General features: G+C 37.3%; 1 protein-coding gene across 1 annotated transcript in view; it reads right to left on the bottom strand.

Annotated features, from left to right (window-relative positions):
* Positions 1-1,555: 1,555 nt before the first annotated feature.
* LOC124711453 (bicaudal D-related protein homolog) overlaps positions 1,556-24,256 on the bottom strand; it is a 545,080-nt gene continuing 522,379 nt past the window's right edge. The window contains exons 6-9 of the mRNA XM_047241539.1: positions 22,979-23,119; positions 13,167-13,388; positions 8,606-8,863; positions 1,556-2,399 (exon numbers count right to left, since the gene is read on the bottom strand). Of these exons, the coding sequence (XP_047097495.1) occupies positions 2,244-2,399; positions 8,606-8,863; positions 13,167-13,388; positions 22,979-23,119 (777 nt within the window). The 3' untranslated portion in view covers positions 1,556-2,243. The remainder of the gene's footprint in view (positions 2,400-8,605; positions 8,864-13,166; positions 13,389-22,978; positions 23,120-24,256) is intronic.

Here is a 24,256-nt window from a genome sequence, read left to right as displayed (position 1 = left end):
ATTTCCTACAGTGTATGGTAATTCATATTGTTTGTAACTTTCTGCAAAACTATAATATTTCTTTGGTGATTAGTCTGTATAATCTTTTCAGTAATGGAAGAAGAACCCATTGAATAGAATATTTGCAATAAAATGTTCTGTAATTTAGGTACATAGATTATGTATGCCTCACAAAATCTGTTCAGTTTACAGTATCATAGTTAGAATCAGTAAAAGTAATGTATTTTATTGGAAAACTGACAATGCAAATATATACTTGGACTTACTCCATAGATGTACATCATAAGATGCTAAATAAATAAATAAGTACATGTGATGACAGAGGGTATTTGAGATGACTTGGTAGAGACCACATGCACAGTCTTTGTGAAGCTCAATTGATTTGTCTGTCCCTTTGAGTGTAATTGTTGTGAAGATCAATGTAATTTTTTTTCAATATATTGAAAATTAAGAATAAATATCTGTAGTATGTCATTTGGCAGTTAGAATGCTACATGCATATTCTAACATATGGAAATGAGCTCATGTACAAAAATTTCAACTGCAGTGGTGATACAGATGAGTTATTGCCTACTGGCAACTGTTTGAAATTCAAGTCAAGTCAAGTCAAATTCTAGTAATTTCAAACTTGGTGTATCTTGGTGGATCCTAAAATACGACTCAGGGTACTTAAACTGCCTTGTGTTCCTTTTGATTAACTAATGCTGTCACTTTAACTGTACAACATACTGCTCAAATGCAGGTGACCATTTGTAGCTCTTTCTTTAGGTTAAATACTAGTTACTACTTTAATTAAGTAATAATTTCTGTTTCCTCTCAATTGGGCTCAACTTCTATCACAAACCTGAGTTGTCTTTCAGAGCATTGTTGAACGTGTTGCACTTGGTGCAAAAGCTAACTTGCATGTAATACTAATAGGAATATAGTAAATTTTACTTTATGATGAGCTTATTGAGGGCTGCAGTGGTTGTGAGTCATGCAGACAGCAAAAGTATTTGAGGTTATAGTCTGCTTTTGAATGAAACTTTCTGACCTCAGGAATCAGCAGTAACTCTGACAGGCCAAAAGATGATTACAGAGAATGTGCATTCCTCTCATCAATAATTTGTTAATACCAATATGTTGTTTAACCTGGCACAAAAGTAACCAAAATGAAGCCCAATTGTTGAACTATTATCTTATGGTCATAGTAAGATGACAATTTTTGTCATATTTTATTGCTTCTTAAATCCATAAAAATCAAAGTAGTAGCAGCTGGCTTGTATCCCCTCTGTGCAATAGAATTGTGACATTAGTTAAAAACCAAGTAGAAGTGTTAATAGTTATAGGTACTTTTCATTTGCAACACAATTCAATGAGGTATCAGTTTTTCCAGGTTGTAAATGGGACTCTTTAGCCAAGTTTAATTTGTAGATGTATTAAATCTTTTCCATGTTAAACATTTAAGGTAATTATTTGGGATAAATGCTCCAATTGTGCACATACAGTTCATGTAATAGTCATAAACATGTACAAATGAGAAATTTAATAAAACAGTTCAATCAGATTTTTGCATACTTAACAAAGTTATAGTAATTGCACTTGTGGTACTTTCATAATCTAGGTTTTTAAGAATCCAGATTATCTTAAATTTTTCACATTTTTTTGTACTCAATGCATTTTAGTTAGAATCTAATGGCTGTAAGCCACATTCAAACTGCATTTCTTTGATTGCATACCTTCAAATCTAAAATGTGATTTAAAACAATTTCATGAAAAAGTGAATTAAAATTAATTTATTTACATAAACTAGCATAATTCTATGCTAGGTAATTTGATATACATACTAAGTCTGCCTATTGCACACAGATAACATTATTAAATACATATTATTACATCATGTACAAAAATAATTTATATGGTACAGTAGTGTTCGTAAAATGTTTTAGCTTAAAAATAAAAGTGGAACCTTTTGATACATGGTAAACTTTTTGTTATCAACGACATCTATACAATCTAAATCCAATCAACAACAAGTAAGTAACATTTTGTTTTATTTACAATGAAGAGATTTTGACTTTCCATGTTAAATAGAAACAGTTTTATTTTCTGATGCTGTGGTTTTTGAGATCATTTCTGTATTTTTATTCACTTGCCAATAAACTATATAAATACGTACAACAGTTAATTATACCACGGTTGGTGCTCAAATTTCATGCTTGCTGCATTGGACATATTCAGTAGGATAATCTTTAATCTTTGTCTCATCGCTGGAATAGACCAAAGAGACGACGAGAGGGTGCTCGCTTCTTGCTAGATGAACTGGCACTACTAGAACTGCTACTTTCATAATCACTAGTGTTAGCTTGGTTTGTTAACTTATGTTTCATTTGTTCATCAAGTAATGCTTGCATATCCATCTGTCAACAGAAAAACATGAGAATTACAATTTTCAGTAATTGGTTGTCCAAATGTAGTTTATTTGCTTTTTTTTATTTTTTTCTACAGAAGTCACAGTAACCAGTTCCCATAAATTTTTTGCAGTCAATGTATTTATTGTAAGTGGAAAGATGATCATGCCAATGTCAAGTTTTTTTGTGCTAACCTTGCACCTAAAATTGCTTTAACAAAAGTGTAATAAATAATTTATTATTTTCACATGGAAAAGTGTAAGAAACCAGAATTGTTTCTATTTTTTACTGTTGTGGTACCCCCTCTTCCTTAACACAGCAACTCAGTGCATCATTATTCATTAATGTTTGTATAATAGGTGACTTTTTTTATAAGCTGTCTGCATTAGATAACCTGAATTTAAAATTAACAACATAAAAATAGTCCAATGTTCATGCCATAAGTCCCTCATTAAAGTCAAAGTCATCATATATGTCACTGAAAATATGAATCCAACCACAGTATGTCCCATAAAAATCCAAATAATGCTAGTCCTACAGTGGGAAGAGATTTCTACCTGGAATACCACATCACATGCAGTTCCATCTGCTGCATGTCATGAAACAGTAAAATGTTTTTGCCTTCTTGGGCTCTGTACTCACAGAAGTACTTAGTACAGTGTAACACTAGTTTCTCATCTGCAATGTGCATGCATAGTTATAAAAAGTTTGCAAATACATTTTTGTTGTTATTGTTGTCACAGTCTTCAGACCAGAAACTGGCTTGATGCAGTGCTCCAGGCTACTCTATCCTGTGCAAGCTTCTTAATCTCCAAGTAACTACTGCAACCTACATCCTTCTGAATCTGTTTAGTGTATTCAGCTCTTGGTCTCCCACTATGATTTTTACCCTCTATGCTGCCCTCCAATACTAAATTGGTGATCCCTTTATGCCTCAGCACATGTCCTATGAGCCAATCCCTTCTTCTTGTCAAGTTGTGCCACAAACTCCTCTTCTCCCAAATTCTATTCAGTACCTCCTCATTAGTTACATGATCTACCCATTTAATCTTCAGCATTCTTCTGTAGCACCACATTTCAAAAGCTTCTATTCTCTTCTTGTCTAAACTACTTATTGTCCATATTTCACTTCCATACATGGCTACACTCCATACAAATACTTTGAGGAAAGGCTTGCTGACACTTAATTCTATATTCAATGTTAACAAATTTCTCTTCTCCAGAAACGCTTTCCTTGCCATTGCCAGTCTACATTTTATATCCTCTTTACTTTGACCATCATTTGTTATTTTGCTCCCCAAATAGCAAAATTCATCTACTACTTTAAGTGCCTCATTTCCGAATCTAATTTCCTCAGCATCACCTGATTTGACTACATTTCATTATCCTTGTTTTGCTTTTGTTGATGTTCATCTTAGATCCTCCTTTCAAGACACTTTCTGTTCCATTCAATTGCTCTTCCAGGCCCTTTGCTGTCTCTGACAGAATTACAGTGTCATCAGCAAACCTTAAATTTTTACAATTAATAAAACACTCTGGGCTATTATGCCATGGTCAAACTGTTTAAATATTGCCTCACAACCATGTATTTCAAATGGAACAAAGGGTTCTATGAACAGATGAATGGTGTCACTATGGGGAGCTCCTTAAGCCCAGTTATAGTGAACTCCTTAATGGAAAAATTCAAGGAGCAGGCATTGGAAACTACGAACAAGAAACTGAATATTTGGTTCCATTATGTGGGTGATATGTTTGTTTTGTGGCAGCATGGCAGGGAAGAACTGGATTGTTTTCACAAAAACGTGAACTGGATCATTTTGAAGATTCAGTTTACCAAGGGGGATGAAGCAGGTGAAAGAGGTGAAAGATTAAATTTTCTTGATGTGCTAGTTTTCAAGAAAGAAGATGGTAGATTGGGCCACATGTTTACCAAAAACCCACACACACATAACATTACTTACACTGGGATTCAAACCACCACCCACAACAAAAGCGAGGCATAGTAAAAATGCTGGCAGATAGAGCAAGGACAATGTGTGAACCAGAGCTGCTTGACGCAGAATTAAAACATCTCAACAATGTCTTCTTCAAGAATGATTATTCGTTTGCTCATGTGGAAAGAGTATTAAGACCACCGCATGGAAATCATAGTGATGCTCAAAGTGCTGGTGAAATCAAATGTTTTTCTGCCATTCATTAAAGACATGAGTGACTGCATTGGAAAAATCTTGAAAAAGTGGGACATCACGATAATTTACACACCCACATGGAAGATACAAGATCACCTGAAATCTGCCAAGGATGCTCACCAACTGCTGGAAAAAGCTGGAATTTATAGGATTCCATGTAGTTGTGGGGAGGTGTATGTGGCTACTACAAAAAGAACTGTCAAAAAATTACTCGAAGACCACAAGGGCAATTGCTGCATACCATCAACGGCTATAGAGAGAGGCCATAGAGATTGTGAAACACCCAGGAATTTCAATTGGAAGGAGGAGGGCATGAAATTGAATGAAATTTGGATTCTGGTGCTGAAAAAAATGTGTACCAGTCTTCCACCATGGGATGATGGTAATAGTGGATAACCGCAGTCGGCAGCAGCCAATTGCACTCATGCTTTCAAAACATGTGACGTCATACCATTGCACAGGAACCGACGGAAACGAAATTTTGCTGCAGACAGTAGCAACCCAGAGTGTGAATCGGACATTCAACAAACCTAAGATCCTCCCTGAAAATCGGGTTTTAAAGTGAAATCTCTTCAACCATGGCATAATAACCTGGAATATTTTATAAATTGTGACAATTCCAGCCATGAAAGTTTACATTCACAATTAAATTTTTACATCGTTCATAAAACGCGCTACCAAACTTTAGGAAAAATGTATGTTTCATCCCAGCAGAACTTTGGCAGTACCACACAAATGCACTCCCAGCTTAGTTTGTAGATGCTGGCTCTAACTCTAGTTATGTGCTGGGACATATCAAACTTAAGGAAAGACATTATAGTCTGAGGAAGTTGCAAAAGCAAGGATGATACATATGACTGAAATTAACTTAATACGACAAATGAAAACATGAAATTCATAGGATAATGGAAATGTGTATGATCTTCAACTTTGAGAATTATTATCTTGTTGGGCTCCTGAATACCATGGCATGAAATCAAAGAAGGTATGAATATGTTCCTGCATAATTCCCTTCTACATGGAAAATCCAGGATGAAATGTAACAGTATTATGAAATGGATAGTTGCTACTCACCATATAGTGTGGGTGCCGAGTCGCAGACAGCCACAACAAAAAGACTGATACAAAATAAGCTTTCAGCCAACAAGGCCTTTGTCAAAAATAGACACCCCCCCCCCCCACACACACAAACACAAATGCAACTCACACATACATGACCACAGTCTCTGGCAGCTGAAGCCAGACTATGAGCAGCAGCAGCAGTGCATGGTGGGAGACGCAAATGGATGGGGGTAACGAGGCTGCAGTGGGGAGGGGAAGAGAAAGCAGGGTAGCAGTGGGAGATGGTGAAGTGCTGCTGGGGGTGTGCAGGGGTGAGGTGGAGAGAGAGTAAGGCAGCTAGGTGCAGTTGGGAGGTTAGACGGAGGGCAGGTGAGAGGGGCGGGTGAGAGAGCCGGGGTGGGGGGTTAACAGGAAAGGAGAGAAGTAAAAAGAGTGGGTGCATTGGTAGCATAGATGGGTGTGTAGTGCTTTTTGTTGTGGCTATCTGCGACTCAGCATCTCTGCTATGTGGTGAGTAGCAACTATCCTTTCCAAAATATTGTTACATCCCCTTCTCAATGGCTTGTATAAGAGAACATGAAGCACTGACAGTGACTATTGGAACACCATGCCAATGAACTATGCCAAATATATTTCTTGAAGAAAGGTGTGGGCATGCTAATCAGCACTGCAGATTGTCAGAATGGTAGAATATAACATCCATGCACCCCATCACTGAAGGAAAAATATGAGGATAAACAAAATATAAATAGGATTTTATTTAAACAAACAAAATTATTTATTGAAAAATAAAAGGCAAAAATAATTTTTCTGTAGTTATCTCCTTTAGAAATACATTTTTCTCAGTAAGAAGGAAGGTGGTTTTTTTTTTTTTTTTTTTTTTGTTAAAATCCCACACTTTTAGACTGAAGCTGGTTACATCAGGAGCCAATTTCACACAAATCCCCCAACACCTTCACCACCTTCAAATCATTGTCTTCCTCATACTTCTTTAAGCAGCCCAATCATATGAAAATCACAGGGTGATAGGTCCAGGCATTAGGGAGGATGATGAAGCTGAGTCCACTACATTTCTTCAAGTTTTGAGACCTTCAGAGTTGCAGTAAAGAGCCTGGAATTTGTAAGAGAGTGGCCTCTCACATCAGCTGGTCTTGTCTTTTGTGGCAATATGCAGCCCTCGTCTGGCTCAACAGCTCACAGTAATAAGAAGCACTTGTTGTGCCTCACTGGTGCAAAAACTCAAAACCTTGCCAGTTGAAGGAAACAGTTAAGACAGCCTTGTCAGCTGACAGTTGAGCCTCAGCTTTCATTGGGGCTGACTCCCCTTTACTAGTGGTGTACCCATGTTTTGCCTCAGGTGATGATCTCAAATCAAAAATATGCCATGCTATTTCACAAACCTTGCTGTGAGCAGCTGATAGACCTGCAAACTTCTCAACTTCTGATCTGCAGTCAAACGGTGATGGGCCCATCTTATGCAAACATTACAAACTTTAGAACATTTGTGATCATTGCTTGATAGCTCCCCCAACTTATTCCAACCTATTCCTCAATTTCAGATACACTCATCCATCAATCTTCTTCAAGAACATCTTGGACTGTGGGAATGTTTTTGTCTGTTATGCTGGGCTGAGAGCAGCAATTGTGCTCCTGATTTTCTACTCATTTTCACCCTTCCTTGAGCTCTTTATGTCAACACACAGATACTTGACAGTGCCCAGACTGTGTAATAAGTCTCTGAAAAATGTCCGTTGCTTTCTTGAGCTCATTTACCAGCAAGAAATTTTGTAATTACTCATTCTGCAATGCAGGGAATGTTGAAGGGTCAGCTCTGCCCCCCCTCTCATCCCCCTGTCTTCAAAGCTTTCTAGAAGTGTCGGCCCAGTTCTGCCAAACATAGACACTCATAAACAAGATTTTTGTTCCTATTTGACTTACCTTTGTAGAAGCAGGTGGTCATAAGCACTCAATCCAGCTTGCCAATCATTATGTCTGCCATGGGATTTGTGTGTCCACTGCAATCTTACGTGTTTGTAGTGTCTGAGCTGACCCTATAGCAAACATGTCACCAACGCCAGCTGCAGAAGACTGTGTCAAACAGTAAGCCCCTACAGGTCCACACCTATTGCAAGGTGTCAGTGTAGTAGCAACACTTTCTATGAAAGGATGTGATATTGGATGGTTCAGTATCCCCTCATTGTTTTATATTGCTCTCCATCCACTGGTTCACATGTGTCACTGTTATACCAAAATGCATAGTATGTGCTAGGGTTTCATGGGGAGCAAACATATTTCCTGGGGGCCAGTTATTTTCCCCCATATGAACTCAGTAACATCATGATATCGTCCCAATCGATGTGCGGTTGATAGGTTCTCCCTGTTGTATTTCCACTTCATCTGATCAGTGTTCACCTTTTTTGGTCTCACAAAACTGGATGCTGCAAATGCCTACACATAAATCATCCTTCTGCAGTGACTTTCCACACAATCTCCAAGTTAGGATTCATTTTCGAATTTGCAGTTTTTCCAAATATTGATATAGAATCTCTCATTTCGACCTCCATTGTCTATGAGATTGAGTACCTGAATATGTTAAATGCACTGTCTACGAGAATATTAAAATTTTATTTCTAATTTATTGTTCATTCACTTTCGTCTCATAATACTTCACTCATGTTGAAAATAGTGGATTGTATACTAACAGTGGTGTGACACTGACATGAAGGTTTCAGTGTAATGTGATCTTCACCATTACCTACATCATCATGTTAACTCAAATTTCCAAGGCCTCAGAGAACCATCTGACACAGACAAGTTAGAAGTTAGCTTGATATTGGTGCTGAATAGATTAATTACAATAGCAAAGAAATTGCAGCATAAAGAAATACATCTTTGAACCAAAAGAGAATTGGAAGCTGATAGGGAAAGATATTATGTGTGACACACATGATATATAATACTTACCTGCCACTGCTCAAGTTGTTGGCTGAGTTCTACTTTCTGCTGAATGGCTTCCAAGAGCTGACTGTTAACCTGCATCACATCGATGCGAGTGCGGGCCAGTTCCACCTCAGTGGCATTCTTACGTGCAACTGCACCATCACGTACTTGCCATGCCTTATTTATAATTTCATCACGTGCCAGGTGTGTATTTTGCAGATCAAGTCTGGCCTGATCACGTTCCTCTTTTGCTGCTAGCAGTTCTGCTTCACGGACACTAAGCTGTAACAGAGTTTAATTTATTTCCTCAATACACTTTCTTATGAAAATGCATCCAGTATGCTAGTGTCAAAATTAAGGTTTCAGATACAGCATGTTGGTAAACTGAAGAGCGAGCTACACTTATGATGAGAGAAAGTGGCCTCTCACGGAAGAGCACCCCACCTGCCTGCCATACAGGACGACTATGAATCACTTTGCTGTCTAGCATAGCAGTGCATTGTACGGTAATTTATGTAGATTTTGTTAACATGTGTTTCTTGCATTAGTTATATTAGTTTCTAATTTCTGTATTCTGTTTATTGTTAACACATTTAGGGCCAGTATGAGATAGTGAAGCAACCTTTAGTTGCTCCTTGTGATGTAGCTGGGTAGAGAGAGTGGAGACTTGCCTGCTCACACTTCAGTTTACTCACAGACTAAACTTATTTGATAATGCTGAAAAATATGAAAATTAACAGATGTGAAATATTAACATGATTCAGTCAAATTGTCAATAAATCTGTATTTTTAGTAAACTGTTCAAGGATACATAAACACTGGATGGTGTTATATGGCAATGGGTATTAAATTGCACAAAAAAGCAATGTTGGTGTCTATGAAATAGATGTTACATTAAGAAAAAAATGTTGATCACTCTGTTTTGAAACAAATTCTGATTCAGTCACTACACCCCAACTTTCATCAAACATATTCTCTCTCTCTCTCTCTCTCTCTCTCTCTCTCTCTCTCTCTCTCTCTCTCTCTCTCTCTGTGTGTGTGTGTGTGTGTGTGTGTGTGTGTGTGTGTGTGTGTGGAAATCACAGGCTGTGTACTATTGTTAGTCTGGCTGCCACATATACCAGTCAGATGGAGATGCACCTAAAACACAGCTATCTATATTGTTGAAGCATGCAAGCCAACCTGATGTGGCAGATTCACAGTTCATGGAAGAACGGGGAGAACATAAAAATGCAGCAAGTGAAGTGGAAAAAGGAAATAAAGACATCTAAAAAATGAAACTCGTAGAAAGTGGAACATGACCAGGCTGTAGAAGCATGTTGTGTATGGGAAAATTGGAAAAAAAACCTTTGGAGAAGATAGAAGCTATGTTGAGCAATAGTACGCAAGAAAGCTGAGATCAACTTGATGCATTGCTGAGATGGTGGCAGCTCTGTGTTCTAAGTTTCTCACACTGTCTACCCCAAATCAGCTACAAATTTAAACGTGTTCTTCCTGCATTGCTGTATAATTGCAATAATTAGTGTTTTGGTACTTGGTTTCCTTCCTGATGTAGTAGTTTTAATGGTCAATAGTGTGTATAGAAGTGGAAGCAACCCTAAGACAGTATTACGTGAAGGAAAGAGGAAGTGGGTAAAGGTGAGCATGAGATATGATAGTCTGAGAATAATTTGACACAGCACCTTTAGTAGGCAACTTTTCCTCCATTATATTAAGATTCTTGAAAGAACCGATCATGCCAAAATTGTTCCACCCTGGTCTGCAGGATATATGAGAGAAATTAAATACCCTCAGGCTTCAAAAAGAATGAAATAGTATTAATGCCAAAGCACAAAGATATATTGCTGAACTATCATTTTAATAAGCAATGGTTCCAGAAGGCTAGACTGAACAGGTAGAAGCTGAGTTTAAAGAGAATCAGTTTTAGTTTTGTTGAAATGTAGTAATATATGAGGGAACACTTATCTCAGAAGATAGTTTGAAGAAAGACAAATATAGATTTATAGCTTCTGTACATTTAGAGAAATCTTCTAACAATCCTTTACCATTGAACATCAATGCTAAGTCAGTTCTATTTGCAGATGACACTTCAGTGCTGACTGAAAAAAATAGCTCTACAGAAATCACTGACTGTGTTGTAAACACTATGGATTCTCTGGAAGCCTGGTTTCAATTAAATGGTCTGAAACTAAACATTACAAAAACACAACTCACACAGTTCAAAACAAAACGATCTAAACCAAATGAGATCTATCTCCTACATAAAAATGAGAAGATAGAACCAGCAAGCACAGTGAAATTCTTAGGACTAAACTTGGACAAAAACTTAAGCTGGCAGGCATACTCAGAATATTGAGTTAACAAACTAAATAGCCTTTCTTTTGCAATGGAAATATTACATGACGTAATAGACATGGACAGCCAAAAAATTGTGTACCGTAGTTACTCTGTATCTGTCATTTTTGGGGGTAATTCAAGTTATATGGTAAGGATATTAAATCTTCAAAAACGAATCATTAGGAAGATGTGTGCCACATATCCAAGAACCTTATGTCTCCCATTGTTTAAAAAACTAAATACATTATCTGTCTTGTCACTATACATTTTTGAAATTCTAATTTTCTGTACAGTAAACCTGAACTTTTCAAAGAATTTCACTTCAAGCACACTTTCACAACTAGGCAAAAACAAAATTTTATGCTCCCTGCAGACTGATTAAAGCTATATTCTATGACTCTTCAATACATTAGCATGAAAATATACAATAAGTTAAAGGGCTGTGATATTCTGAGCATGAAAATTGGTCATCTAAAGAAAAAATTACATGAACTCTTGGTGGAACAATGTTGTTATTCAGTGGAGGAGTTTATGAATGATGAGGTGATAATTTAAACAGGGCAACAAACATCTCTGTAAAAAAAAAAAAAAAAAAAAAAAAAAAAAAAAAATATATATATATATATATATATATATATATATATATATATATATGTAAAAGTATTGTACCGCTAGAAATTTTTTTTATAATTATACTTGTTGTTATTTTTAAGTCTGTAAACTAAATACCTAAAATTATACACTGACATGTCTCCAGTACAACAGATCATATGATCTGACTATAGTATGTTATGAGATGAAATAAATCAAATCAAATTAAACAATGCTGGCTGGTGTACAACACACCGTTTGGAATTGTGAGTTTCTCAGGGACCAAACCTTGTACAGAAGCCAGATGGTAGTTCCATTTGTACAGAAAACTAAGATGAATTTGTAAAATGAACTTTGGTTCACAGAGAAGAAAGAAAAACAAATATTACAATTTACTGTAGATATGTCAGAGATAGAAGTTTAATAGAACTGCTAGTGTCTTGAAAAAATTAACAACAGTACAAGAGAAACAAGGATAGTGGAGTGAACCTGAATTCAATCAGGCAATGCTGTGGGAACAGAGTTAGGAAACGAAACACTAAAAGTAGTAATGAGTTTTTCTGTTTGGGCAGAGAAATAAAATATGGCAGCAGAAGTAGAGAAGATATAAAATGCAGTTTGGTCACAGCAAGAAAAGATGAAGTGCAGCCATGTACGGAAAGTAAATGTGGGACATAATACTACAAATAAGAAGAGAATAGCTTTTGAAATGCAGTACTACAGGAAATGCTGAAGATTAGATTGGTAAGCGGTAGCTAATGAAGAGGTACTGGAACAAAGTGGGGAGGGGGAATAACAATGTGAAAAGTATAGATTGCTACTCATCACATAGAGAAGTCATTGAATGCAGACAGGGGCAATGAAAAAGACTGGTAAACATTTGAGCTTTTGAATGAAAAAGTCCTTTGAAATAGAGAAACCACACACGTTCACACAAGCAAAACTCTCTCTCACACACATGCAGTCACTGTCTCCAGGCCCTGGTGCCTGACTGCAACTGTGTCTGATGTGAGCAGCAATCTGTTGGAGTGAATTAAAGCTAATGTTGGTAGGTATAATACAGATGGAAACTGTCTCTACAACACATTCTTTGTTCCGGTAACCACTGTAGCATCAACCTTTCTTACTCCCTGTCCTCCACCAACCTTTCCCCACACCAAAACTACACACGCCTTCCATCTCACCAATGCACCTACATACTAGTCTTTCCCCCTTCTCTATTCCTCTCCCCTCCCCTCTCCCTTCTTCCTCCAACTACTGCTCCCCCTCCCTACCTCTCTCCCGCACAACTTCTTGACACTGTATCTAGTGGCACATCCTGTCCCTACCATGTCCCTGCACAGCTCCATAAGCAGTACAGCATCTTCCCTCACCCCTACCTCGCTGCTACGCCAACCCATCCCCACCGGATGCGTTCTCTTTACCCCCATCACTCTCTCTAGCAGACTTCTGCTCACATCAGGTGTAGTCAGTCACAGTCTTGAAAAATAAAGATATTTAATTAGTGTGCAGTGGATTCATTATAGAACATTTTGGATGTCAAGTTGGTTATCATTGTCTTAGAATGATCTGAATTATTTTAGTACCAGTAACTGAAAATCATTTTTGACAACATACACATACTTTAATTTTTAACCAGTGTAACTGCCATACATACTTTACTCTTGAGTTGCAGCACCTCATCGGTTCGTTTTCGTAGCTCTTCGGTACGCTCCTGCAGCTGGCGCTCTGTCTTTTCGAGTGATTCACGGGTTCGGTGAAGCTCGACTTCCATCTCCAGTACACTGCCAGTACCGCTACTGCAGCTGGACTCTCGTCGTCCCCCTGGCTCGCAAAGTAATGTCATCAGCTCTGACATCGCACCAGATAACATTCCGGGCTGAAATATGACAATTTTTAGTTCACCAAAAGTAGTAGTGGAAACAAAACTATGTCACAAAAATAAAACTTCTGAATTAGTTCTTTAGTATTAGCAGTAGGATCATTTGAAAGTTAAATACACACATAAAATATAAAAATTGCAACCCATGTGCAAATTTGAAGATTGGAGATTACTTCTTGGAAGCTGCAGGCATGATAGCCTGCAAGCTAAACTGTAAATGATGATGGTATTTCAATTGAAATTATTAGAGCTAGAAGAGGCACAAAAAATAAAATAAAATAAAATAAATCACTCACAAAATTGAAATTTTCTGGCAAATTAAAACTTTGGATTGGGACATGAACGTACAATCTTGCCTATCACAGGCAGTTCTCTTAGTGACAGCTATCCAGGCAGCCTCAAAGCTTCACCTTCTTCAGTACTTCTCTCCTACCTTCCATCTTCACAGATGCTGGTAAGAGTAACGTTCACAAAAGACAAGGTTCCAAGTTCCAGTACCAGTCCAGTGCACAGTTTTATTCTACTTAAGTTTCAACACTGTGCACAGTACATTGCAAAGTGAAAAATTTATGCTATTTACAGAATGTTTGTTGAGGAGCACAATTCTTCAAAATTATTTCTGCACAGTTTAAATTGTTACCATATAGGATAGACAGTGGACATCAAAGAGGTTCAAAGGAGGAAAGCTCACTTTGTGTTATTGTGAAATAGGAGAGAGAGCATCACAGGTAAGATATGAGAGTTGGGATGGCAGTCATACAAAATTTCAATCTTTAACTTTGTCCTCTGAATGCAAGAATATTGTGTTGACTCCCACCTACATAAGGAGAAATGACCATTGCAATAACATAAGGTAAATCAAATTTTACACTGAAAGATTTAGATGTTTGTTTTTCCCACGTACTGTTCAAGATTGAAATGGTTGAGAAATAGTCTGAAAGTGGTTCTGTGAACCCTCTGCAAAGCACTGAAGTGTGAATTGCATCATCGCTATGTATATGTAGATGAGAACATTGCTGTAATTGTTATGCTTCCCAAGAAAGGAGACTAACAAGTAAAAAAGAACTTTAGACTTACTACCTTCTTTTCTGTGATGTAAATCAATAATATCTTTACCAACTGAGCAGAAAAACTATCAATTTTCAACCAATCAAAGAAACAAGTTGGGTTTACAATTAGCCACTGCCCAGTGGATCAAGTTATGAAGAAATCACAGAACAACATAATGAGCATGCATTTACCCTCAGTGTATGAACTAAAAAAATCTAAGAAAGCTTTAAAGTCAGTTTCAGCAAAAACTGTAATAACAGCCCTGGACACAACATATTGCTTCAGGCTGGTTTATTCGATGGTATACAAGGATCAGTCAAAAGGTGAAGACCATTTTGAGCTTATGAGCCATGCAATTCCACTTCCATCCTGACCACCAAGTCATAGACCTTCCTAATCATTAGTGCCAATATGATGTTAACAAGCAGGAATGGTCATTGACTGTTTATTTGTTTGATTTTGAAATGTGTGACAAAATTAATGATATTCCAATATGGTTTCTGAATGAAAAAGTCCACCCTATCAAAATTTACAGACCAATAGTTGAATTTAATGGAAATATGATGAGTGAAGCTTCAGTTCTAAAATAGTGCATCACATTTAACAGCAGATGAATGAATATTCATGTTTATGAGTGATAGGCTGACTTCCAGCTGTGCCTGGCGAGACTTGTGCTTTCATGAAATTTTGTGATCAATTGTTTATCAAACTGTTAGTGGTGATTTGAGCTATAGAGAAGTGTATGCAAGGTAGGCTTCTCAATTTCTGACAGATGAACACAAAAAACAACAAGTATGAGCTGCATCGACTTTTCTGACTTGGTACGAAGATGATGGCAAAGAGTTTTTGAACCACTGAGATTGATGAGACCTGGCTTTCACACAAAATCTAGAAACAAAGTTCCAGTCAATGGAATGGCATAATTCATGATTCCAAAAACCAAGAAAAGCCAAACAGTATCAAATGGGTGTCCTGATTGACTTTAGCCCAGAACGGAGACCATAAATGCTGCTCCATTCAAAACAAACTGCATGGATTGTTGTCCAGAGGTATTGTACTTCTTGATAATAACATTTGCCTGTATTTTGCTGCATTGGTGAAGGATTTGCTTTGGCAGTTTAAATAAGAAATTTTTCAACACCTTTCTTATATCCCCAATTTGGTCCCCTGTGATAAGCATCTTTTCCCTAAAACGAAATATTTTTTGGATGGAAAGTACTACAGATATGACAATGAACTGAAGAGTACATTAGTGATCAATTCAAAAACTTGGTGGTAATTGAGTATGCAGAAAGTATTGGAAAATGTTTAAATTTTTGATGCATCTATGTAGAAAAATAGCTAAGATACCAAAATATGTTTTCTTTCATTACCTTGAATAAAAATATCTGAACAAAACAAATATTCTTTACTTTTAGGGTGACCTTTAACTCATTAATGCTAAAAGTGTCCATTAGGCTTCATCCAGATAGCAGGAAATTCAGAATTTAAGGAGGAGTCAGGCATGATGATTCTATAGCAGCTAACTGATTCTCAGCAGACCTAGAGGAAGTTTTGAAATTGTTAAATTGGGAAAATGAAGGAGGAATAAAAAGTTAATGGAAGATATGTGAAGTACCTTCATTTTTCTCTTTATATTCTACTTCCACATTCAAACTTCACAATTAATGGAAGGAGTTAATGAGGAAATTGTGAATGTATGCCTGGAAATGAAGTATAATCAGGATGATTACTGGGTTAGTATAGTAAAGGACAATGGTGGGAAATTATATGTGCATATAAAGTCTTTATGGTAGCATATGAACAAAATACTGTAACAAGCTTTTCAAATACTGTTCAGAGAACTGTTCCACATTTCTAGAATGGATTGGATCTTACATTTTTCACCAATATAGAAGTAAAAAATAAATGTATTGTTCCTGAGTGTACATTCTTCTTTTATTGGTTTATGTATCTACTTATTCTGAAGCTTGGATGTCAACCATTTGTATGAGGTACATTCAAAAAGATATGAGCCAGAGGCCATAAAATGAAAACCACTAAAAGGATTGTAATGATATTGTCTGCAAAGAAAGGTATGGTTCCTGTAAGAGTGCAGTCTCTTGTGGGACATGGGTGCACAGCCACAAGATGACGAGCAACTATGCACAAGTGTTTACTGTCCACTGTGCTCAGTCATGCTAGAAACAGTGAAATGAAGGCTTCAAAAGAAGAGCTGGGGTTGTATCACATTTTGTGTGGTGGGGATCCTACATCTTCCACTGGAGACTTGATCATTTGGACTCTAGTCCGAAATGATGAAACCAGATCTTGTCTCCACGTATGCCTCATGACAGGAACTCATTCCCTTCCTTGGTATATTGCTGCAGCTGTTGAAGAGAGAGTTTCATTCAATATGCTTACTGTGCTGGTTGAAGACTCAAAGGCAGCCATTGAGTGCAAACTTTCGAAATTTCAATCTATCATTAACGATGGCTTGAACATTTCTGATGCTCAATCTTCACTCTGTGGCAATGGCTACAACTCACTGGTATTGAGTAATGACAGCCTCCAGTTTCTGGGCAATGGCATGTGTATTGCAGTGTGGCATTCCAGACTGCACAACATCAGCCAAAGACATCCATCCTTCACAGATTCATTTGTGCCATGCCTTGACCCTTGCAACAGAAGTGAAACGATTTCAATACATTTATGAAATTCTTCAATGAATTGTCATTCCCTGCACTACTTTTTCAGGGAATGCAATGCACGCCTTTGCTCTTCTTCTGAAGCTTCCATTTCATTGTTTTCAGCATGAATGAGTGCAGTGGATGCAGACACATGCATATGGTCACTCTGTCATCACATGGGTACACACCTAAGTCCCTCTAATGGAGAGTGCTCTTATAGAGACCATGCTTTTTTCCACAGCCAGTGGCATTACAATCTTTTCAGTGATTTTCATTTTACAGCTTCTGGCTTATTTGTTTTTGACTGGATCTTGTTGTTGTTGTTGTTGTTGTTGCTGTTGTTGTCATCGTCATCTTCAATCCAAAGACTGGTTTGCTTCAACTTGCCACACTTCTCTATCCTGTGCAAGCCTCTTCATCTCCAAGTAACTATTGGAACTTAACATCTTCCTGAATCTTCATACTGTATTCATCTCTTGGCCTCTCTCTACAGTTTTTACCCCCTCCCCCCATGTTTCCCTCCAGTACTTAATTTGTGATGCCTTGATGCCTCAGTACATGTCTTACTATCCAATCCCTTCTAGTCAGGTTGTGCCACAAATTTCTCTTCTCTCCAATTCTATTCAGTACCTCCTCACTAGTTACATGATACCCATCTAATCTTGAGCATTCATCTACAGCACCACATTTCAAAGGCTTCTATTCTCTTCTTGTCTAAACTCTTTATTGTCTATGTTTCAATTCCATACATGGCTAGACACTTTCAAACACTTTCAGGAAGGTCTTCTTGACACTTAAAGCTATACTTGATGTTAACAAATTTCTCTTCATCAGAAACACTTTTCTTGCCATTGTGGGTCTGCATTTTATATCCTTCCTACTTGGACCTACATCAGTTATTTTGCTTCCCAAATAGCAAAACTCATCTACTACTATAAATATCTCATTTCCTAATCTAATTCCCTCAGCATAACCTGATTTAATTGAACTACATTCCATTATCATTGTTTTGCTTTTGTTGATATTCATCTTATATCCTGTTTTCAAGGCACTGTCCATTCCGTTCAACTGCTCTTCGAAGTCCTTTTCTGTCTGTGACAGAATTACAATGTCATTAGCAAACCTCAAGGTTTTTATTTCTTATCCCTGTACTTTATTTCCTACTCCAAATTTTTCTTTCCTTTCCTGTACTGTTTGCTCAATATACAGATTGAATAACATCGGGGATAGGCTACCACCCTGTCTCACTCCCTTACCAACCACTGCTTCCCTTTCATGTCCATCAACTCTTATAACTGCCATCTGGTTTCTGTACAAATTGTAAATATTTTACCCCTGCCTTTCCTGTACTGCTTGCTCAATATACAGATTGAATAACATCGGGGATAGGCTACCACCCTGTCTCACTCCTTTACCAACCACTGCTTCCCTTTCATGTCCATCAACTCTTATAACTGCCATCTGGTTTCTGTACAAATTGTAAATATTTTACCCCTGCCACATTTAGAATTTGAAAGATAGCATTCTAGTCAACACTGTCAAAAGCTTTCTCTAAGTCAAAAATTCTATAAATGTAGGTTTGCCTTTCCTTAGCCTATCTTCTATGAGAAGGTGTAGCATCAGTATTGCCTCACATGTTGCTACATTTCTCCAAAATCCAAACTGATCTTCCCCGAAGTCAGCTTCTACCAGGTTTTTTTCTCTAAAGGGTTTATGTTAGTATTTTGGAGGAACAGTAACTTATTAAACTGATAGTTTGGTAATTGTCACATCTGTCAGCACCTGCTTTCTTTGGGATTGGAATTATTATTTCTTCTTGAAGTGTGAGGGTATTTCAGCTGTCTTGTACATCTTGTTCACTAGACGGAAGAGTTTCGTTATACCTGGTTCTCCCAAGGCTGTCAGTAGCTCTAAAGGAAGGTTGGCTACTCCTGGGACCTTTTTTTGACTTAAGTCTTTCAGTGTTTTGTCAAATTCTCCATGCAATATCATATTTCCCTTCTCATCCTCATCTATGTCCTCTTCCATTTCCATAAAACTGCCCTCAAGCACATCTCCCTTGTATAGGCCCTCTATGTACTCTTTCCACCTTTCAGCTTTCCCATCTTTGCTTAGGAGTGGTTTTCCATCTGAGCTCTTTAAACTCGTACTGGTGGTTCTCTTTCCTCCAAATGTCTCTTTAATTTTCCTGTAGGCAGTATCTATCTCACCCCTAGTGATATATGCTTCTAATGCTTACATTTGTCCTCTAGCAATTGTTTCTTAGACATTTTGCACGTTCTGTCAATATCATTTTTTAGACATTTGTATTCTGTTTTGTCTACTTCATTTATTGAATTTTTATATTTTCTCCTCTCATCGATTAAATTCAATATTTTTGCATTACCCAAGGATTTCTACTAGCCCTTGTCTTTTCACCTACTTATCCTCTGCTGCCTTCACTATTTCATCTCTCAAGGCTACCCATTCCTCTTGTACCATATTCCTTTCCCCTGTTCTTGTCAATCAATCCCTAATGTTCCCTCTGAAACTCTCTATGGTTCTTTCAGTTTATCCAGCTCATATCTCCATAAAATCCTGCCTTTTTGCAGTTTCTTCAGTTTTAATCTGCAGGTCATGACCAGTAAATTGTGGTCAGAGCCCATATCTGCCCCCTGAAAATGTCTTACAATTTAAAACTTGGTCCTGAAATCTCTGTCTTACCACCACATAATCAATCTAAAACCTTGCAGTGTCTCCAGGTGTCTTCCATGTATACAACCTTCTTTCATGATTCTTAAACCATGTGTTAGATGTGATTAAATTATGCTCTGTGCAAAATTCTACCAGTTGGCTTCCTCTTTCATTCCTTTCCTCCAGTCTATACTCACCTACTACTTCTTCTTCTCTTCCTTTTCCTACTTTCGAATTCCAGTCCCCTATGACTATTAAATTTTTACTTCCTTAACTATCTGAATAATTCTTTTATCTTATCATAAATTTCCTCAATCTCCTCCTCATCTGCAGAGTTAGTTGACATATAAACATGTACTACTGTGGCAGATGTGGGCTACATTAATGCGTTCACTATGCTGTTTGTAGTTGCTTATTTGCGTTCCTACATTTTTTGTTCATTATTAAACCTACTCCTGCATTACCCTCTTTGATTCTGTATTTATAATGCTATATTCACCAGATTAGAAGTCCTGTTCCTCCTGCCACTGGACTTCATTAATTTCCACTATATCCAACTTTCACCTATCCATTTCCCTTTTTAAATTTTCTAACCTACCTGTCCAATTATGGGATCTGACATTCCACGTCACGATCCGTAGGATACCAGTTTTGTTTCTCCTGATAACAATGCCCTCCTGGGTAGTCACCACCTGGAGATCCAAATGGGGGACTATTTTACCTCTGGAATATTTTACGCATGAGTACATTGCCCTAATTTAACCATATAGTAAATCTGCATGTGCTTGGGAAAAATTATGGCTTTAGTTTCCCCTTGCTTTCAACCATTCACAGCACCAGCTCAACAAGGACGTTTCGGCTGATGTTACAAGGCCAGATCAGTCAATCATGCGGACTGTTGTCCCTGCAACTACTAAAAAGGCTGCTGCCCCTCTTGAGAAACCATACGTCTGTCTCACCTCTCAACAGATACGCCTCTGGAGTGGTTGCACCTCTGGTATGGCTATCTGTATCGCTGAGCACACGAGCCTCCACACCAATGGCAAGATCCATGGTTCATGGGGGAGGGACTGCACCGAATAATATTCTTTTCATACAGTAGTTTTCCTTTAGCTGGATAACTAAATATTAACAGTAGGAACATTGTGTTCCATTGTGTTTCCATTAATTAAACAGAAGACAAATGTGAAGGTTTTGCTGAGTCAAATATAAACAAGTGAGTAAACAATCAAGAAATGAACAGGTGACCATTGTTTAACATCTTAGCAACTGTTGTTAAGTTTGAAGTACATATGTGCTCTGCACACTTGTGGAGTGAATCAATATACTTAGAGCATTTGTAGACCTTATGCTGAGTTTCATCTGCTGGGTCCATTGTAATAAGAGCCTAAGTATTTGTCACATGTTACAGGGAGGGGTGGGACAGCTGTCTTATGCTGTTATGGCTACAACATAATTTATTGTATGTTTACCACAATGTAAAAGGTGTTTTCCTCATATGGAAGAACTCTGTTATATATTCTCAAAATTCATCAAGCAGCTTTTGCACCAAGATTTTGATCAGAAGTAAAATTTGGAAATGAGATGTATCTCTTCTAATATTCTGTCTGAACAGTTTTTTGTTGCCAACTACAACGTGAAGTTGCATGCCGTTTCTCGCACTTCCAATGCACTTTCATTACAGGTTCACTCTTATTGTTCTAAATTCCTGAACTGCAAGATATGCTCCATCCATCCTTGTGACACCACATTTTCCAACATTATCATGGCAAAGATTACCCTTTCAAGAGCTGGGTACCTTTGAAACTGCCCAACTGTTGTAACACCTCATTTTCTCATTATATGTAACAAACTTGAGTGACACTACTTACAAAACATATAAATTATATTTGCTTAAAGATGAATTACCATCAGTTCCTAGGCATCATTAAACAATGAAGATAAGGAGAACAAAAGCATGCACTTGCTTGGTGAGTTTACATATAGTTTGTCTTGCAATGATAGTGAAAATCTTGGGACAGAATTGCTGGACAGTGATTAAGTTCACGAGGAATATCAGTACTACCAACATATACATATAAATGAGTATTCCCAATCCTAGCTTTCTGAACAATAGTTCCTTCCTTGGGGAAGAGAGAGGGATAGACTGAGGAAGGAAGGAAGATTAGGGTTTAATGTCATGTTGACATTGAGGCTAGTAGATATTGACATAAGCTCAGAATGTTTCAAGACTGAAAAGGAAATCAGCCATTCCCTTTCAAAGGAACCATCCTGGCATTTGCCAAGAATGATTTAGGAAAATCATGGGAAACAAATTTAGATGGCCAGACTCTGATTTGAACCACTGTACTTCTGAACGCACATCCACTGAGCTAATCACTGCACCACCTTGCTTGGTAGGAATACACTGGGGAAGGAAGGGCAGGATGGCAGGGACCTACCCTGTAATTAAAACAAGGGAAGCAAAAGTTTGATTCCTCTCACCTTGAGGTCTGAGTGATGAGCCCTTCCTTTTAAAACTTCATAATGCTATCCTTCTCTCCTCCCTGAGAAAGAAACTACTAGTTTAGAAAACCTGGATTGTGTATGTACTTTTATTTGTGATTATTGATATTATTGGCATTTGTCCTGAAGGTTTATATTGTCCAACAAAAAAATCGTTCAAATGGCTCTGAGCACTATGGGACTTAACATCTGAGGTCATCAGTCCCCTAGAACTTAGAACTACTTAAACCTAACTAACCTAAGGACATCACACACATCCATGCCCAAGGCAGGATTCAAACCTGCAACCGTAGTGGTTGTGCTGTTCCGGACTGAAGCGCCTAGAACCGCTCGGTCACACCGGCCGGCATTGTCCAACAGACCTTTATTGTAACTTTATAGCTTTCTTAAGAGAATTCTCCTTTTGATATGATAAATGATTCATGTGTCAAACAGGGTCATAAAAACTAGGTTTACAAACTTTAGCTTATGACGCACACTGGAATGACACTTCAAAAGCCTAGCCATTGATATTAATTTTGTATATGCCTGTGTGATACTTGCATTTTGTCATGAACACAAGTAGTATCCTGTCTGCTGTGTAGTTGTGTGTTTCAATACATTGGCTAAGTCTCACTTTATAGAAAAAAAGAATGTTTAGGACAGAAAGAGTTACAAATAGACCTGTGCTATGATTAAAATTGTTCTCACCTTTAAGATGTCAACTGGTATACTGTCCATGGGCAATGATTCAGGATCTGAAGTTATTGAGTCATTTCTTTTCCTGTCCCATTCTGCACATAGTCTCCTCAGTTGCAAATAAACTGAGAAAGCTTCTTCTTTAATTTTCACCTGAAACATAAAATTCATACCATTAAGAACCCTGCTATTATTGCTAATATATCATACAACAATGTACACTGACCAGCACACTCACATTAGGCAAGAGTTTGAATACATTTGTTTTACTTACTATCTGCTTATGATTTTTCACAATACTGTTAAGTTCCCTGAACTGTATCAACTATACTACATATGTTTTGATCATTTTTATTGCTTTTGCCTCCCCAAATCCTCAATCCACATTCATCTTCTTGCAATTCTGTGTACTTTATTCTGATGACTCATTAAAACTTAACATAATTTCTTAATGGCCTTCTACAGATGAACAAAACTTAAATTGTAACATAGCATCTGAAGACACACATATTTTCCTGATAGCACAAAATTTTGTACAGTGCACCTTACAGAGTTTGTGTACTGATTTTGACTATCAGAAGTTCAAATACGTCATAAGGAACTGTGGTTCAGCCTTGAGCAAACTTTTTTTTTTTTTTTTGTTTTACTCCCTCTTCAGTGAATTTTATTTACTATCTGTTGAACAATATACAAAGAATTTATGCATTGTGATTTAGCATTTTTTGAGAGCACAGTATTTACATTACTGTGAAGTATTGACAGAAATATTAACATGAAGAATGAATATATACCTTATTACTGTATCACAAGCTTGTTTGGTATTAGCAGCACAGCTGTAATTACTGCTTTGCAATATGTCATCTGCAGTTAGTAAGTGTTTATCATTTTTTAATGTAATTTTGCAAAAAATGTTTTAGTCCTAGTATGATATTATCCACTTTTCAGATTTGTTTTTTCCCCTTTTTCTATTGCACTATTGTCACTTACTATTTTTGACTAGAAGTTTATAGGTTAAAGTAGTGTTTTTTAAAAAAAAATGTGTTGGCATGTGTACTGATTATGATTAGGCTTCATGAAATGTTGATTGGAGTGGGGGAGCAGACTATGATTTCACAAAACCTAATCACTCTCAGCATACATCACAACACATTTTTTTCAAAAAATGGTACCGTAACCTAAAAAACACTAGTTCAAGAGTAAAACAATGAATCTTTGTTTACGACGTAACATAATAGTAGTGCAATATAAAAAGGGGGAGAAAATAAAACTGAAAAATCGATAATATCATAG

Source organism: Schistocerca piceifrons, chromosome 8 (genome assembly GCF_021461385.2).
Source record: "Schistocerca piceifrons isolate TAMUIC-IGC-003096 chromosome 8, iqSchPice1.1, whole genome shotgun sequence".
Taxonomy (NCBI): domain Eukaryota; kingdom Metazoa; phylum Arthropoda; class Insecta; order Orthoptera; family Acrididae; genus Schistocerca; species Schistocerca piceifrons.
The sequence above is the reverse complement of the archived record's forward strand: the minus strand, read 5'-3'. Positions and strand labels throughout refer to the sequence as shown.